Source organism: Gymnoscopelus microlampas, assembly GCF_963454915.1.
Source record: "Gymnoscopelus microlampas genome assembly, chromosome: 4".
Taxonomy (NCBI): domain Eukaryota; kingdom Metazoa; phylum Chordata; class Actinopteri; order Myctophiformes; family Myctophidae; genus Gymnoscopelus; species Gymnoscopelus microlampas.
In genome coordinates this window covers 2,411,133-2,429,924 of record NC_139941.1, presented here as the reverse complement: position 1 = coordinate 2,429,924, position 18,792 = coordinate 2,411,133, and the positions used below count along the sequence as shown (strand labels likewise).

The 18,792-nt window shown below is 40.9% G+C and overlaps 1 protein-coding gene across 2 annotated transcripts in view; it reads right to left on the bottom strand.

Annotated features, from left to right (window-relative positions):
- spra (sepiapterin reductase a) overlaps window positions 1-6,895 on the bottom strand; it is a 52,144-nt gene extending 45,249 nt beyond the window's left edge. For both annotated transcript variants that reach the window (XM_084053979.1, XM_084053978.1), the window contains exons 1-3: window positions 6,377-6,895; window positions 3,482-3,597; window positions 375-549 (exon numbers count right to left, since the gene is read on the bottom strand). In XM_084053979.1, the coding sequence (XP_083910105.1) occupies window positions 375-549; window positions 3,482-3,597; window positions 6,377-6,767 (682 nt within the window). In that variant the 5' untranslated portion in view covers window positions 6,768-6,895. The remainder of the gene's footprint in view (window positions 1-374; window positions 550-3,481; window positions 3,598-6,376) is intronic.
- Window positions 6,896-18,792: the final 11,897 nt, after the last annotated feature.

The following is an 18,792-nucleotide window of genomic DNA, read 5'->3' as shown; positions in this document are numbered from 1 at the left end:
GGAGCCCCAGAAGCAAAGATTTTAGTTAAAAAAAAGTTTGCTTAAAAAATATATATAATATAATATTTGTATGAATATGTGCACAAATGTTCACAATAAAAAAAAGAAAAATAGCAGATCTACAAGCTCATAGCGGGGCACTCAGTGCCGTGCTATGAGCTTGTATATGTGCTATTTTTGAAAAGCTAAAGTGTAAAATAATGGTTAAAGTAGTTAACACAAAGTAGACACAGATACGTTACGTGTCCACACCAATGCAACGCCTTGCTACTGCCATTGGGGATAACGGTTGCAAGTAGTTGCATGCTGCAAGGAAGTTGCATTGGTGTGTGGACTGGCCTTAAGGGTTGTATAGGGTTAACACGTTGACTCACCCGGGGCGTAGTTGAGCACCCTGACGTCAGGCTCCTCCTCGGCCAGCACCCTGAACATCATGTCCCTGGCGGCCTTCCCGGTGCAGTACAGGACCCAGGACGGGAACGGCTTCACCGCGGCCAGAGAAGAAACATTGACCACCGTGCGCTTCAGCCCTGCACGCTTTGGAAAGGCCTGTTAATGTAGTTAATAAAACCTAATTATCAACATCATCATCGTCATTATTATTAACATTGCCCACGGTACGCTTCAGCCCTGCATGCTTTGGAAAGGCCTGTTAGAAGAGTTGATAATACATCATTATTATATTACTACTACTACTACTACTACTACTACTACTACTACTACTACTACTACTACTACTACTACTACTACTACTACTACTACTACTACTACTACTACTACTACTACTAAAATCCATCAGACGACTGCAGTCCATTCAAAACGCTGCTGCTGGAGTCCTTACTAATAGGCTCTATGCACAGCAGCCATATTATCACTTCCTTCACAGGTGTTACCAATGATACTAATGAAGGCTCTGTTCCATTTAGTGTAGCACAGTGGTTTCCACGACCCCCATAACTCTTAGAGTGTACAAATGGAACCATATGGACCCTTACGGGTCCATTTGGTTCCATTTGTAGACTCTCAGAGTTACACACCTGTAATGGGGCCATTTGGAAGCCCCTCAAGGAACCATGAGGGTTTCCAGTGAGCCAACATGCACAACATCAGCAACCCTGACTCTGTTTGACCAGAATGGAACAGAGCCTTCATTAGTATCATTGGCAACACCTGTGAATTTCTTCACAATAGCTTCAAATATGGCTGCTGTGCATAGAGCCTATACCAAGAAAGTGGAGCATATCACTCCAGTTCTTAAATCCTCACACTGGCTCCCTGTGTGTCAAATAATTGATTTTCAAAATGCTACTGTTGGTCTATAAAGCTTTGAATGGTTTAGGGCCAAAATACATTTCTGATATTGGACGATATCATGAACCATCCATAATCTCTCAGGTCATCTGGGAAAGGTCTGCTTTCTGTTCCTAAACCCACAAATAAACGTGGGGAAGAAGCATTTAGTTTTTACGCAGCACCTAATCTGGAACAAACGCCCAGAAAACTGCAGGTCTGCTGCCACTCTTATTTATTTTATTTTTTCTCTTTTCTTTTCTGCACTGTAACTGTATCTATTCATTTTCTTCTGTTCACTTTTCTTTTGTTTTATGCATCCTAATATAATATTGTAACTGTGTTTCCTTTTCTTGATCTGTGTAATGTGCTATACAAATAAAAATAGCCTTGCCTTTTAATATTATTATTATTACGGGGCCAGAGCTCAGCTCTGGAACCGTATTGTTATTGGCAGTATTCTGTCACTTCTTCTTCTTCTGCCACTTTTCGCAGTTCTGGCTGAACCGTGCAGTCGCTTTTTACGAAACTCGGCCATATGGTAGATGGTCATGAAAAACAATCAAGAAATAATTCTCACAATCTTTCGTCCAAAGGTGGCGCTATAGCACTCAATTGAAAAGGGCAACTTTGAACAGGTACAACTCATGCCCTGTTTGACCTACAGCCATGAAACTTGGATACACATATGCGTCTCCTCATGCTGAACAACTTTCACACTGTGACTTTTGACCTCTGACCTTTAGATCTCCCACCATTTTGAATTATATGAAAAACAGTCATTGGCTCCTAACTTCTGCATTTTTTCACTTATGGAAAATCCGTTGGAAATTTTTGTAGGCAGTGGTCCAAAGTTCAAGTGTTAAACGTTTCGTGCAGATTGCTCAAAAATCCCAGGAGGAGATAGATTTTAACTATTGCAGTTTTATGAAAATTATTCATCTGCCCCTAACACATACATGCAAGACTCACATTTCTTTGAAACGTTGCAGTAATGTAGAGAGTCATTCCAAATATCACTGAAACCAATCTCACTCCAATTGGCCAAAGGGGGGCACTATAGCAATTTCTTGAAAATGCAAATTTTAAACAGGCAAAAGTCATGCCTCGTTTGGCCGAAAGTCGTGAAACTTGCTTACACTTGTGCCTTGACTCATGAGGAACACATCTATCGCTTTGACCAGTAAGCTCCGCCCTTAGATTGTCCGCAATTTTGAGCAGTTTGAAAAACACTTAAACCCAGGATTTTTCAGCTATTTGCGTGAAACTGTATCATCTGTGTGATCTCCTTTTTCACAGTTACTTGTCTGTTGGGCCAATGGCGTCTCCCTTAAATGAATGCCTCACAATCTCAAGATCGCCAGTTCAAGCCTCACTTGATGCAGACTTAATTTAAGTTGAATTGCAAACAACATGACTGTATCAATGAATACATGTGCAAATGGTAAAGATAACCTGAAATGCTTATTTGAGAGTACGTTTTTTCAACGTATTACATACTTCATTCTGAAAATAGCTGATCTACAATCTCACAACTTTTCATGGTTTGTGAGCTTGTAGATCGGCTACTTTCACTAGTTTTGGTTCTGAGGAGATGTACAATTTCTTCATTGGTAAATGGTTTGTGAACGAGTGATCTTAGTGTTAGTGAAACAGGGGCTTGGTTCATGAAAGAAGGCAAGAGTTTATGATCTTCAACAGACAATATCAGCCTGGACAAAGCTATAGCACTATAGGTAGTGTTGCAGCCTATTAGTCTGAAGGTTGAGAGTTCGAATCCTGTTAATGGCAGTAGGTTGAGATGTCCAATAAAACCATTATGTTTCCATCTCTCTCTCTCATCAATCTATTGTTTCCATGTCACTCTCTCTCTCTCTTCAATCTATTCCGTTTCCATGTCTCTCTCTCTCTCTATTCACTGGCCCCGTATTATCGCTGCTTGCAGCTATATTTATTATTATTATTACATTGACCACTGTACATTTCAGCCCTGCACGTTTTGGAAAGCGTGCAGGGCTTAGGTTAATATAGTTAACAATACATTAATATTAATAGTATTATTATTAAAAACATAAAACACAGCATTTAAAGAGGGTGTAAAAATCTTACCCCCAGCACAGCAGTTATTACAGTTAAATAAGACAAAAAAACATTAAAAACTACACTTTTATATCAATTGAATACATCTTACCTGCAGCACAGCGGCGGTCAGACACAGAGCAGAGCTGATGTTCAGTGACAGATATGAGTCCATGTCCTTCATGTCCGTAAAGCTCCTGGCATAGCGGGACACGTCCCCTAGCGAGGCTGTAATAACATATTAATGTATATTTAATAACTTTAACATTATGTTAACATGTCCTCTAGAGCCATGGTTCTTCAAAGTGGGGTCCGGGGACCCCCAGGGGTCCTTGAGGGGGTCCCCAGCAAAATGTGTGAAAATAGCATCACAATAGTTTTAACCTTTTTATACTTTGGCTATTCAAAAATTTTGGGGCAGTGGTGGCCTAAAGGTTAGATGAGCGCCCTCGTTGCCGGAAGGTTGCCGGTTCGAATCCCCGGACCGGCAGGAGAAATCTGGGTGGGGAAGTGAATATTCACCACTTCCCCAACACCACTGAAGTGCCCTTGAGCAAGGCACTGAACCCCAACTGCTCCAGTGGAGCTGCGTAGTGGCCAACAGTATAAGACTGTGGTTGTACTAGTCAGCTCCCAGGTTTTAATGTGTCTGTCTGTCTGTGTGTTTCTATGTGCAGGGCGTTGCTGAAAATGAGCACTTGTGCTCAGCTACTACCCTGGGTAAAAAACAAACAAAAAATAGCAGATATACAAGCTCATATCGCGGCACCGAGTGCCGCGCTATGAGCCTGTAGATCTGCTATTTTTGAAAAATCATGAAGATTTGTGCAAATCTTTGAATATATTTATTTTAAAGCGAACATTTTGACACAAATCTTTGCTTCTGAGGGGGTCCCTGGCACAACATATTTTCAGATGGGGGTCCCCGGCCCAATATATATCAATTTTGGAGGGTCCCTGGCATGAAAAAGTTTGAGAAGCACTGCAATAGGACACAAACACACATTTATGTTTATACTGTATGTTTAATGTCCATAAACCCTAACCCCTAGAGAGACATTATGTTAACATGTCCCCCTAGAGAGACAGTGACAGAAACACATGGACCAAAACCATTCAATATGTGCTGCAGGTTTCACTCATATTTCAGCCTGGTTGACAGAGAAAATGAACGCGTTGCTTCTGAAAATTGCAACCAAAACCAAAAATGTTCTGGGGGGTACATTTGCTTAAAAAAAAAAGATCTACAAGCTGTGAGCTTGTAAATCTGCTACTTTTGGCGAGCAGATTTGTTGTAGAAGAAACCAACCCAGGGCCTTCTCATGGGCCACCCCCTCCCTATGGAACTCACTCCCAGCTCAAATCAAAGCTGCCCCCCCACCCTCGCCACGTTTAAAACCACACTCAAAACCCACCTTTTCAGACTCACATTTCCTAACTAATCATAATCCCCCCTTTTCCCCTATAGCTTTACCTTTTAACTCGTTTTTTCTCCTAATAAAGTTTTTTGTTTTTGTTTCTGTAAAGCGACTTTGAGCACCTAGAAAAGCGCTATATAAATTGTATGTAGGCTAAGTATTATTTATTATTTATTTTTATATTATAGTAATCATGGTGCATCAGTCATACTAGTTTATTCACAGCTTTACTGTACAAATGGCATGCTAACAACCGAAGCGTAGCACAACCTCTAAATCCAGTCCCACAACTTTCTGCATTTTTCTTTCTGCATTTTATCTCCATCTCCTGGTGAGATGGAGATAAAAGTGGGAATGAGGTTACATGCATATTATGAGCTATAATGGGACGAACTGCCTCCCGGGTTGCCAGATCACGTGCGCATATCCCCTCAAGCTCAATGGTAAAAATGTCAGAACTTGCGTAGGAAGTGAAAACGACTTCTAAATCCTGACCTAAGTTTTCTGAAAAACTTAAAATATTTATTCAAACAAATGTATGTTGCTATATACTGTACATAGCAACAACAACCCCAAAAGGGGTTCCCGTCTTGAAAGGTAGTTACAAATAAGGGTGCCCGCCCAAAATGAACTATTTTCACTAGTTTGGGTCCCTAATCTGAAAATAGTCGTATTCATTCATAATCTATTTTATTTTGTTCCCCTACTTTTAGGAATTATGAAATCAAGTACCTTTATCGGCACATTATAAATCCATTTTAAGTATCTTATCATTTCATCTATTGGTCAGGCCAAGACAATATGACAGAGACACATACTGTATGAAGATATTACAAAGTGAAAGCATTACATTTAGTTAGCTTCAGAATGAATTACTGTTCTGTTCTAGGCCTAAATGATGAGGACTTTTCTGGCAAACAAAAATCTAAGAACTAATAGGCTCTATTCACAGCAGCCATATTATGAAGACATTCACAGGTGTTACCAATGATACTAATGAAGGCTCTGTTCCATTCTGGTCAAACAGAGTCAGGGTGCTGATGTTGTGCATGTTGGCTCACTGGAAACACTCTGTTACACCAGTGGGTCTACAGTTGGGGTCCAGGGACCCTCATGGGCTTCCAAATGGCCCCTTACGGGTGTGTAACTCTGAGAGTGTACAACCATATTGTTCCATATTGTACTTTTACTCCACTACAATTATTTGAAAACTTTGGTTAGTTCCTTTTGCAGGTATAAATTATTATATTATATAACACACATTAACCACTTCAGCCCTATTTTATACATAGATAAATAGCCAATCTACACGCTCACAATATGCCAACTGTTGTGAGCTTGTAGATCTGCTATTTTCAAAAGATTTTTAATGCATTTTATACATTTGAAAAGTTGTGAAATGGGACATTCTGCATAATACTTCTGGTACTTTAAGTACATTTTGATACCCATACTTACTCAAGTACATTTTTAATTCTAGACCTTTACTTGCAACGTAAGTATTTCTACATTGCAGTATTGATACTTTTACTCGAGTAAAAAAAAAAGACTACTTTTCCCGCCACTGTAAACAGTGCATCTTTCCTCACCTGCATTGTTGATCAAAAGCAGCTGATCAAACACCCGTCCAGCAGCAGCAGCAGCAGCAGCGTGCTGTCTCACCGCGCTGACCACGCTGTCCACGCCGTCCTGACGCCCGAGGTCCGCCGCCACGCACTCCACGCACAGACCCCCACCAGCCCCCACCGGCGCCGGCGCCGCTGACCCTCCGGTCAGCTCCTCCCGCAGAGAGCGGAGCTCGGCGCCGCTGCGGGCCGCCAGCAGCAGCACGGAGCCCGGCCCGAGCAGCGGCGACACGTCCCTGGCCACCGTGCGGCCGAAGCCGCGGGACGCGCCCGTCACCACGCACACGGTCCGGCCGAAGCCCGAGGAGGAGGAGGAGGAGGAGGAAGAAGATGCGTCGTCGTCGGCGGCCTGCATCGCGCTGCACACATCTGCCGGTTTAGAAGTCTCTGTGTAGAACAAGATGCCGACTCTGTGGCTCACACTGGGAAACACACAGTCACGACCAGTAGGCTTCACCACGGGACTGGACTGGTCGATTGTCTTTGCAAATGGCTCGTAGTGATCATGGCTCGTTCATGATCGTTTCGTTCCAAGCTGCCTGTTACGTTCACGCGCTCGTTCATGCCTTCTAGGCTGGTTCCAAACCACAGACCCCGCCCACTCTCTGAGCTCCACGCAGCTTCAGGCTGATAATCAGCGGTGCGGTTGAGTTGTTTTTTCACTAGACATGAACGGATCATTTGAACGGATCATTTGAACCGATCATTTGAACAAATAAATTGAACACATCATTTGAACGGATCATTTGAACGGATCATTTGAACAAATCATTTGAACGGATCAGGGACGTCACGGCCTCTCAGAAGGTGGGGGGGGGGGTGGACTTTCGGTGGACTATAGGCTACCCCTTATTTTACACTTTGGCTATTCAAAAATAGCAGATATACAAGCTCATAGTGCTCGATATGAGCTTGCATAAGCTCGAGTGCCGCGCTATGAGCTTGTAGATCTGCTATTTTTGAAATAGCGTGAAAAACATATGTAACTGTCAAATGTAAACTTTGTTTTTTGGGCAGATTTTGTTAGTTTTTTTTCATGTTTTGGTTACTTTATTTCAGTTTTAGGGTTAGGGTTAGGTTATTTAATTCTTATCTTTGCTTGATTTTACCGATTTATTATCAACATTTTTTATTTTTTATTTTTTCCAAAAGTGGGGGGTATGAAATCACGTATCTGTGAGAGTGAGGGTGTCGCATCGTACGCACAGTGAATGGCCGTGACGCCCCTGGAACGGATCATTGCCGTGAACGTGAACAAAATCGTTCGTTCACTGAAATTAACGTTTTTGTTTCTTTTCAGGCCATGATGCTTTCGGTGTTATGCATTGATAGATGTATAAATGTATTTATCAATCTGATAAAGATATATTTCATTTGTATGTGCTTGTTCATATTGCTAGCCAGCCTGCCTCTTGTGTGTCAGTTTGGTTGAACTTCCAAGGTCCTTCAGGCAGTGCCTGCAACTTTGTTTTTGTTTGATGGCTCCTAGTATAACAATATTAAGATAGTAGGTTAATCTCGGAATTGTGCACAGTATCGAGCTCGCCGTGAACCTAGTTGCCAAGGAAACGAAGCATGGGGCCACAGACCGGGCCAGATTCTTAACCCCCACCCACGAGCAGGGGGCGGGTGGGGGCTCACGCAACGATGGCTGATAAGTGACAGTCTATTGAGAATTACCATCGCAAATTTGCAGCGTTAATGCAATGCATTTTTGATTCTGCTTACACTGGAAAATAGGCATTCAACGGTGCATGTGGTCATTGGCAGTGTTATCAATGAGTTTAAGAAACAGTGGACACTGGAGAAGGTGCTAGCTGGGCACGCATCCAAAACCTTAATTAGTGTGTCAAAATTTTCACCCCTGCTTTCTTTGGTTGCAAGGTGGGTCCAAAATGAATGAAGCTGCTGTTCTTTAACTGTTACACCAAAAACACTGCCAGAGACATTGAGAGTTTTTACCATTTCAGTTGCATCAGCACGGGGAGTTGTTAGGACCACACTAGCAGAGTCTTTTTGGAACCTGGCATTCAACTCTTCATGTCTTATGTTTGATTATTATGTTTAACTACTCGTCGCATTCTGGTTCTTATCAGTGTGACGTCATCTGTTAAGGGGTCTATATGACCTGCTCTATAACAATAATAATAATATTATTAATAATAATTATTATTATTAGGCTATCATTTTTTTATTAACTCAGTGACATCATTTGGATTGTAGTCCTCATGTTTGACCTGTCTGATTATTTTATATATATATATATGTATGTATGTATGTATGTATGTATGTATGTATGTATGTATGTATGTATATATATATATATATATATATATATATATATATATATATATATATATATATATATATATATATATCTGGTTCAACTTTGACTAGATATACGTTTTTCTTTGTGGCAATTTCTTTGGGGGCGCTACCCACACGTTTAGCTGTGTTGCTCATTACACGAATGCGCGATCCTTACAAGGTGTACTCGTTGTAAAGGTGACTAATCAACGATAAAAATGATATAAAACACAATACCAATTGGTATTATTAAAGGGGAGAAATAATCGACCGAAGTTAAGTTTCTGAACTTTTTTTTGGCAGTTAATCTCTCTCCTCTGTGGGCTTATATATGACCTGCTCTATAAGGGTAATAATAATAATATTAATAATTATTATTATAATGCTATTTTTTTTTGGCAGTTTAAATATGTATGTATGTGTGTATGTATGTGTATATATATATATATATATATATATATATATATATATATATATATATATATATATATATATATATATATGTATATATATATATATATATATATATATTGACCCCTTAACAGACGACGTCATACTGGCTGCGTGCCACAGCCACAGCCAGTATGCGCGCAACGAAACCCATTATATCAGGTCTCGTTAGGACGCGTCTCACTAGCCAACACACACAAGAGGGGGTTGGGGTGTGCTGAAACCAGTGCACCCCGAAACAGGTTGGGAATTGATTGCGTGAAACAATCACCTGTGCGTCCAGGCTCAATGTTAGTAAACAAATAATTGGTCTATATATATATATATATATGACCTGCTCTGGTGTTCACTCTCCATTCCGACATCTCACCACTCCGACTAGTGGCTTCCGCGTGCGGTTAGGGTTAGGGTTAGGTATAGGGTTCGTCAACGTCGGAAAGGCGACATGTCGGAAAGGAGAAATGCACCCACCTGCTCTATAACAATAATAATATTATTATTAATAATTATTATTAGGCTATCATTTTTTTTATTAACTCAGTGACATCATTTGGATTGTAGTCCTCATGTTTGACCTGTCTGATTATATATGTACTGTATGTATGTATGTATGTATGTATGTATGTATGTATGTATGTATGTATGTATGTATGTATGTATGTGTATATATATATATATATATATATATATATATATATATATCTAACTATATAAATGGCGACCGACTTCCGCACCCTCGGTGGCGACACCCCACAGCTCTGTTATCGAATAAACAACGCACCGCCAGACCACATGTCGCCAACTGACTCGCCACGGCGGCCGCGCTGAATTTACGCCTCGCGTAGGGGACATCTCACTGCTCACTACACCTTTTCCACCGCGCAACATAATTAATTCTACTCACCAAATGTCGGACAAAACGGAAGGGGAGGCAGCTTCGTACCGTTTACCGTGCGCACGACCTCATCACCACAACAGCAGGCAGCCGCTGCGGGGCTTTTTTCCTTTTTTTCCAAACTTTTTCTTTGGTCACCATTTTCTCCAGGCACCATTTCTGGTGTAACGTGCGGCAGCATGCGCTGGGTTGCCAGGTTTGCACCATTTCTGGTGTAACGTGCGGCAGCATGCGCTGGGTTGCCAGGTTTGCACAGCCAGCGCCAGAAACAAGCAACCACCTTCATGAAAAAAAAAAAACACCGAAATGGTCCGCAATGTTCCAGGGGTGTCCCCGCGCGTCCCAACACTCCACAGGGGGTCAGTGGACCATCAGGGGGTCCGCGGACCCCCTGTGGACCCCCTGAAACATAACAAATATTATTTCTTCAATTTTTTTCCTTGAGAAGTTTTACTCCGCCGATTTGGGGCCCCCAATATACACACGGCCACGCTGGGCCCCGTGCGCGGCTGGGGTTGAGGGGGGCGTAGCCCCCCGAAACTCTAGTATATATATATATATGTATGATTGTTCAACTTTGACTAGAAATACGTTTTTTTTTTTGGCAATTTCTTTGGGGGCGCTACCCACACGTTTAGCTGTGTTTCTCATTACACGAATGCCCGATCCTTACAAGGTGTACCTCGTTGTAAAGGTGACTAATCAACGATAAAAATGATATAAAACACAATACCAATTGGTATTATTAAAGGGGAGAAATAATCGACCGAAGTTAAGTTTCTGAACTTTTTTTTTGCAGTTTATCTCTCTCCTCTGTGGGCTTAATTGAGTGACTCTTCCACCTGGTCACCCAGCTGTGCTGCATCTAAATTGACGAGACTCTGACGGTGCGTTTTAACAGCGGGCAACTCTCGGGCGATGCCGGGCAACATCGCCCAAAATATAATGAAAGTCTATGAGAGCCGGCGATCGGGCGAAGTGGGCGGGGGGGCGATGAAAGATGGATTTTCTTTATCTTTTTGGGCGATATCGCCCGGCATCGCCCAGAGTTGCCCGCTGTTAAAACGCACCGTGAGAGTATATAAAGAGTGGGTTTAGCACAGTATGGTGACTGCTTTCTTGCCATCATGTTGTATACTGTCTCATGTCAGGGATGTGGTTGTATAAAACTTGCCCATAAAATATTAATGAAGAGAGTTAGAGGAAATCTTTTACATTCCTCCTCTGTTGGAGTATAAGGCCTATACCTTTGTACTCTTACCAGTGTAGAGTTGTCAGTTGGCCAACTTCCTTATTTTAAGTCCTACTTTTTCCTCCCCTGGTGTGAGAGAAGTGACATGTTCACAGATTGTCTCTCATGCCAGCTTTTTTTTATTTATTTTATTTTATTTAATGTAGTGAAAGAGTACGGTTACTGTCAGATGATAAAGGTTAAAAGGATTACACAAAGTCCTCGGGACTCGTTTCCATTGTGGTCCTATCTATTCATTTCTTCAACATGGCACGTGAAACAAATCACACGGCAATACATGTCATCCAACAAGAACACTATGTACAAAAGATAAAAAGGGGGCGTGGGGGTGAAGGTCATCAGTGAATGACACTTCCTTTCAATGGGAAGTTGCATTTACCTCCCTTTGAGGACTTCTATAGATAGTTTCTCAGGCTATAGTGTTGAGAAACCAGTGATTCAAATGTTTTAATGGATGGTGTCAGGGCATTCCATGTTTCGGTGGCAGAGCAGTAGAATGAGAATGTTCTCATGTTTGTTGGGGTGCTTGAGTCATTTAAATCTTTCTGGTGAAAATGTATTTGTGGTGGAGTAAAAGTATAATATTTGTGATAACTTAAGAAAACCAGGTTTGTACGCTTTCAAAAAGGATTACCGTAAAAAGAAGTAACACAGAGTCAGTCTCAAATAATAATCAGGTTTACTGGATTATTTGCACAGGAGAGACAAGGTGGTACAGGCATCAAAAATATTCTCTACTGGTGTTGTGAATATTATACAATGCTCTTTCCTCTTCCTAACTTTTCTTTACCCAACTCCTTGTATGCAGTTTCACATCACTGACATAATGAAAAAGTAATTGGCTTTCTTTATGTTAGGGGTGAAACCTGTCCGGGATGGAAGTGCTGAGGTGCAGTGCTTCTTAACCTTATTTCCTGTCCCCTTTGTCACCCTAACGTTTCTTGGTAAAACGCTAGCCTAGAACTGTTTACATGTTTGCAGAAATGACAGTTATCTACAGAATACATCTACAAGACTTCCTGTAAATCGGGGAGGCTATAGCGCCCGGTGCGGGAGGCCATATTGCACCCGTGGTGAAAGCCTGCTGATGTTGCTCAACATCGGGTCCCTGTTAGCCACAGCACATCCTCCCATCAGCACATCTGTCTAACAATCCAGGATGTGGCAAAGGGGGCCTGCCGATGTCTTCGCTTATCTCACCTGATGAACTTTTGCACTTCACTCACTTACACATATAGGCATAATTTATTTGTGTAATAGCTACGCCCATACGAGACCGCCTCGGTGGGCTGTCCAACACTAATTCTGTCAATGTATATATGTGACTGCTTGTCTTTCAATAAATGAGAACATGTTAACTTGGACGCTTGTTTGAGACTTAATGTGTTCCCGATCGATCGCTCCTCTTCTATGCTGCTTTAACTGAGACATCACCTTGTGTTTTCCTATGAACTTCTTTCATCCACATCATCTGACCAGACTTTGAATGACCTAGATAATAAAAATCATTACAACTGGTAATACAAAATGTTCAGCATTATAACAGACAGTTTATCTCTTATTAAGCCCACCCCACAATATAATATCAACATGAACAGGGGCAAAGGCTCATTTTGGTGGCAAGGTAACCTGTTCTAAGGCATCATAGATAAACTGTAGCCACAACTTTCATGGGTAAGAAAGAGTAGGCCAGGGAGCAAGGACATCTTATCTTAGCAGTTATAGAGCAGTCCCTTCTGAGCAAATACATCATACTTTATGCAATTATCCAAAGTGATACAATACAATAATAATCAATCCACTGTAAACCAGACTAATAGTTTTTAAATGACACCATAGCACTCAAAAGATATGCATATGTTACAGGGAAATTGGAAAACCAGTGAAATTGAAAAAGGAGCGCTCGTTTTTTTTAGAGCAACTGTAGCCAGAACGGTCATTGCCACACCTTTTTAAATTATGTGTTCTTTTAGTTATTATGTTACGGCCTTTATACCCCTAGACTAAGGGTCGTAAACAGGGGTCTTCAACGTTTTCAGACCAGGGACCCCCAAACTGATGGGGAGATGGAGCAGGGACCCCCTACCTCGTAATATAATACTTGTATAATTATGTATCAAATTGTGTTACACATATATAAACATACCATGTTATTGTGCATTCAATACTAAGCTATTAAAAATAATACAGATTAATATATTCATGCTTTTATTTCAAGGTACAAGGTACAGAGTAGGGTGGCCGTGCCACTGCCATTTATAAACACATTAACTTGAGAACATTCGTAAATTCAAACATTCAAACATGCCAAACATAGCAAACGGCTTCGTAGGCCCCAAAATATCAAAAACACCATGAACATTCTAGAGACTTAAGTCTTCTCAGTCTAAGTTCTTAGGTGGGGGGCTTCTCTTCATCGGGGAGAAGCATCGGTAGAGACCAACGGTACCAGGTGGTCCAACGGGGATGTTTGGCAGAGGAGTATAGGTGAAGCCTCCCATCAAGGCATCCTTCACGCTTTCGATAGCCCAGGGGCCGGTGGAGGAAGGGCCGGCCGCAGGAGCCGCCGGGACGGGCACCATCGGGTTAGCACTAGGAGCATTGGTCATCTCCTGCAGTAAAGGGAACTGTTGAAAACGCTCTGGCGCTTGCTCTCACCTTCCCGTGCGAGGTCCAAAGTCTTAGTAGACATTTTGCTGCTGCTCGTTGAGTCCGTATGCGTGTGCAAACTTCTCCCTGAGCTTCATCAGCATAAGACAGTCCTGCAGAGTCCCAGGGGGGTCCGACTGGAGAAGATAGGGAAGGGTATCGTTAGATGAGTGTGGTTGTCCTAACAGGGCAACTAGACTATAGTACCTGTCCGACTTTACAGATACATTTTATTTTGCGGCAAACACTTATATATGTCAAATTGACCGGCTTCATCGGGAATCGTGTGCATCCATTTTGCTAAGAGATGCGTTGTATAGTTTAATTGATATTCATTTATTTCTTAAAATCAAAACACCATGTATCACGAACACAGGATCCGATCGGCACCAAATTCAAATTGCACGTCGCACAACCTCCGACGATATTCCTCACGTCCCGGTGACCGCGACCAGCGACTCGCGTCGGCGCAACCACACTTGCAATTTCCCAGAATTGCGAATATTCTAGTTAGTGCTATTAGTCTGGTTGCCCTAACAGGGCAACCAGACTATAGTACTCTTCCCACTTTATTCTTCTATCTAGATAAACTTTATTTTGCCGTGCTACTCCTCCCAGTTTTTTTCCCCCAATTTTTTGCCATATGTCAAATTGACCAGTCTCACCGGGAATCGATGGCTATCATTTTGCTTAGAGATTGGTTATGGTTACATAGTTTAATTTATATTGATTTATTAGTGCATTACATTTCCACATCCACTTTAATGGGAAAATGAAAAAACTCCCATTCAAGTATTTTTTTCTCAGAAACCGTAAGGGCTAGGGATTACAACACTTGGAGGGGAGGTTCATAGTTTATTGCAAAATTATTATTTTTTAAATTACACCAGTCGGCCTCATGGTGGCGCTATAACAGCCCACTTTACGTTTTGGCCTATAACTCTTGAACCATAGCTCAATAAAAATATTTTTTTCCCTAGATTCCTTGGGTCATGACACAACTCCCCATATAGGCCACGCCCATTTGCGTCAGGATAGATTTTCCGCCATTTTGAATTTTCTTCAAAACACACTTTTAGCTCCTCCTCCCACAACTTTTGTCCAAATTTCACAAAAATTGGATAAACATATCCAAGCGGCAACTTCATAGTCCTTACCGTTAGTCCGTAATTGGCTTCCAAAGTTAGTGGGAGGGGCCTGTTGTACAAAAAATGACATAAATCATGAACGCAACGTCCGGTCAATCCCAAATTTGAATCACATGTCAAGGGTGGTTTACTCAACGAATCCCCAAAACCATTTCCACTTTGATCCATAGGGGAAGCCACAAATGCCCAAAACGTAACCGTTTGATTCAAAAATATTATTTTTGGGAGGATCAATCCTCTCAAAATGAAATACAAGTGATCTCAGGAGTGACGTGACAATGCAATTGGCACAGCCTCCGACGGTATTCCTCCCGGCGTATTCCTCGTGTCCCGGCGGCAGCGACCCGCGTCGGCACAACCACACTTTGCAATTGCCCTGAATTGCGAAAATTCTAGTCTATATATTGTCATCCATGGTGTCGCTTGCTGAATATAACACATTTTTGGCAGGTGAAGTATCTACAACACAACAAAGTAACCTTCACCCTACTGCAGTGTATGTCAAAGACTGGCTTAGGACCCGAAGGTGGTGCACTGAGTGATTAATATTGGCAAGTATCTTTAGAGCATGTGCTAAACTGCCAAAGCCTTCCAGTGTTCTTGTGACATTTAGGCTGAAAGAGAATTGTGGTTTGTACATAAGTAGCCTAAAAACATACATACAGTAACAGCGGTTCTTTTGCCGCCCGGCAGGGAAAATAATACAGATCCTTTGAGAAAATGTTCAAAAGCCAGTAGGCTGCAAAAAACAATCTGCATAGTATTGTAGCAGATATGGATTTGGTGGTCTAGATATACTTACAAAGTACAATGTATTATTATCCAAAAGGTGGCACAGTGTTTTAAGCCAGACATTATCAACTGATATTTTATATTAAAGACTGCCATCAAGTGGCTTCACTTTGTATTGCAACATTTCCTTTAAGATAAGATGCAGGTTATGAACTGAGGGTACTGTATCCGTATTTCCCTTGGTTGCAGAAGAAAGCTCCATTTACAGCCTTTATGAAAAAAACAGTCATTGTACTCATTGTTGGCAGTTTTGGTCCTTGAGGCTCGGAGAAAATGAGACATTTGATGACATTTCCAAATATCCCTTTATTATATGGATAAACCTTATTTTTAACTCTATGGGATAAACTCATAGGGCAGGGTACCAATGTTAAAATGGCTTTAGTAAACAAATGTGTAACAAAATGTTGAATTATAAAGAAAAAAGCAATTGGTCTCATAAGCTAAATAAATGATTTATTGTACAAAAGAAAAAGACAGTAAATAAACAACATAAAGGCAAAAAAATAACAATTGAACAGTTATTCATATACACAACCATTAAACTACAAAGTTTGGGGTGAATTTCTGAACGGAAATTATGAACGGAGGAATGAAGGGGAAAGTGAGCAAAAACATTAAGAAGCGGTGAACCTGTCCAAAACATCATAAATGTCAACATTTGGGTATTTATTTACATAGAGATTTACTTACTCTCATATATTTATATGAAAACACTCTCACACATACCAGCCTACAAACACTAAAATTCAAAATGCAACTTATTCTCCACAAGCTCTTAACCTGTGGTTAAGCCACAGGCTAATTATATCTTCAACATACATTACCAGAGCCGCTATAACTTCAGTCATTCTTTTGAACACAGCTGTCAATAATTCAACCTGAACCTGAGAGCAAAGGAGACCCTGTGGTTTTCATCTACATTTTTGGGTTTCTTCTGGGTTTTACATGTTTGCCCAGATAAAAAAAAAATTATGACAATATCTCAAATTAAAAACAAAAAGCATTTTTTTTTTTTTAGAATGCTAAAGTGAGGTAGACATACTTTGAAATGCATTATAATTGATATTAATAAATAGACAATTGACCAGTTGAATATTTTCCAACCACTGTTCCTATACCACTTATTGTCCCTTCCTTTGATAATGTGCTAGCATATTCCTGCTATTACAAAAAAAGGTTATAGCACACATAACAACATGTCATCCTCTACTTTGGCTAACGATCCCTGGATACTCCTCCCCATTCTTGCATGGGTGCTTTCACTCAAAAATAATAATAATAATAAAATACACAAGAAAAGGCAAACATGTCTATGTGAGACAGTCAGTCAACACGTTGTTAAAAGTCAAAAGGACCCAGTCTCTCTAACTTGGTAACAGATTGAAGTTGACAAAGGGAGGGCCATTTTCCAGTTAAAGCGTTCTATGTTCATTAATCCAGACGACGACACTTATTAACAACACACATATGACTTATCAACCCAAAGTAGTGGGCATTGGAGGCCTTTCAGGCCGGCTGGGATGTCCAGGGTTCCAGATTGGATGGTAGAGTGTGTGAGTGTATTATGGACAGGCCCCCCCGCTTCAGACAAGTCAGGAAAGCGTGATGGTATAAAAAAAGAAGTGATAATAACCTCTCTAGTTTATCCACATGGTAACAACACCAGAAGCTTGAGTTCCTTTATCCTATATTGTACAAGCTCTCTGGACCCCACTTTGAGAACCAATGCTTTACACCACTGGCTAATATTACCTGTCAGATTCCATTGTCCAGTTCAGAGACGATGCTGTGCAAGAAAGAAATGTATTAGTCTTAATATTTTTACATTACATTACTAACGTTAGCGTTCGAATTTAGGTTGCTAGCATACAAACAGTTTGCTAAAGCTAGCATGGAGACCAGCTTTCACATTTTTGTATTGGGAACTGACAATTGTATTAGTTCAACTGACAAAAAACAAAAAGTAATGTGGCCAAAACTTATACCGTGCCTGATGTTAACAATTCTAGTAGTTATTTATTAGTATACTTTTGAATCGTTTGGGATGGTTTTCACGTCAGCGCTTACCTGCTATCAAACTTCAAACACAATACGACCAGTGAGAGTGGCTTTGGATGTTACAGGAGGATCGCTGTCTTTCTACAGTTTGAAGGATGACCAGACTTTGTTGTACTGTCACTGTCAGAGCCTTCTATTAGAGAGTTGCGCCAATGACGGGGAAGAAAACAGCGCTGGTCACGTGACCCCTGCATCACTCGATAGTGACAAGCGGGAGATTTAAATGCATTACTGTCAATGAGAGCGTCGCAAATATCGGCAAAATGTAGGTATTTATACAACATGACAACTGTTTTAAAGTATTGCACAGTGACAACTAAAGTCTCTTTGTTGTTTACCTTATACTATTACTAAAGAAATATCTAAAATAAAGTGCAATAAAGTCAAGAGCATTAAGGCTGGGCTGTGACTAAAAGCACTGAAGTGTTATTAGCAATTCACTGCGTCATAATGTAGGCTTGAGTTTGTTTGTCTGTTTCTAATCCGTCGGTAAAATGTGTTAATTTGTTAATACTTGTTCTACTTTCAGATAACACCAGGTTTCTTTTTTCAGAGAACACCAGAAGGTTTGTATCAACAGAATACCACCATTGTTTGTGTATACAATACTATATTATGTATTATTTATATAATATATAAATAATAATAATAATAATAATAATAACTAGAAAAAGTGCTCCTCGGAGCACAACTCTCCGCTGTTGGGAATGTTGGGAATGTTCTATCTGTATAAGTGTCCTATCCGTCCTGTCTGTATAAGTGTCCTATCCGTCCTGTCTGTGTAAGTGTCATATCCCTCCTGTCTGTGTAAGTGTCCTATCCGTCC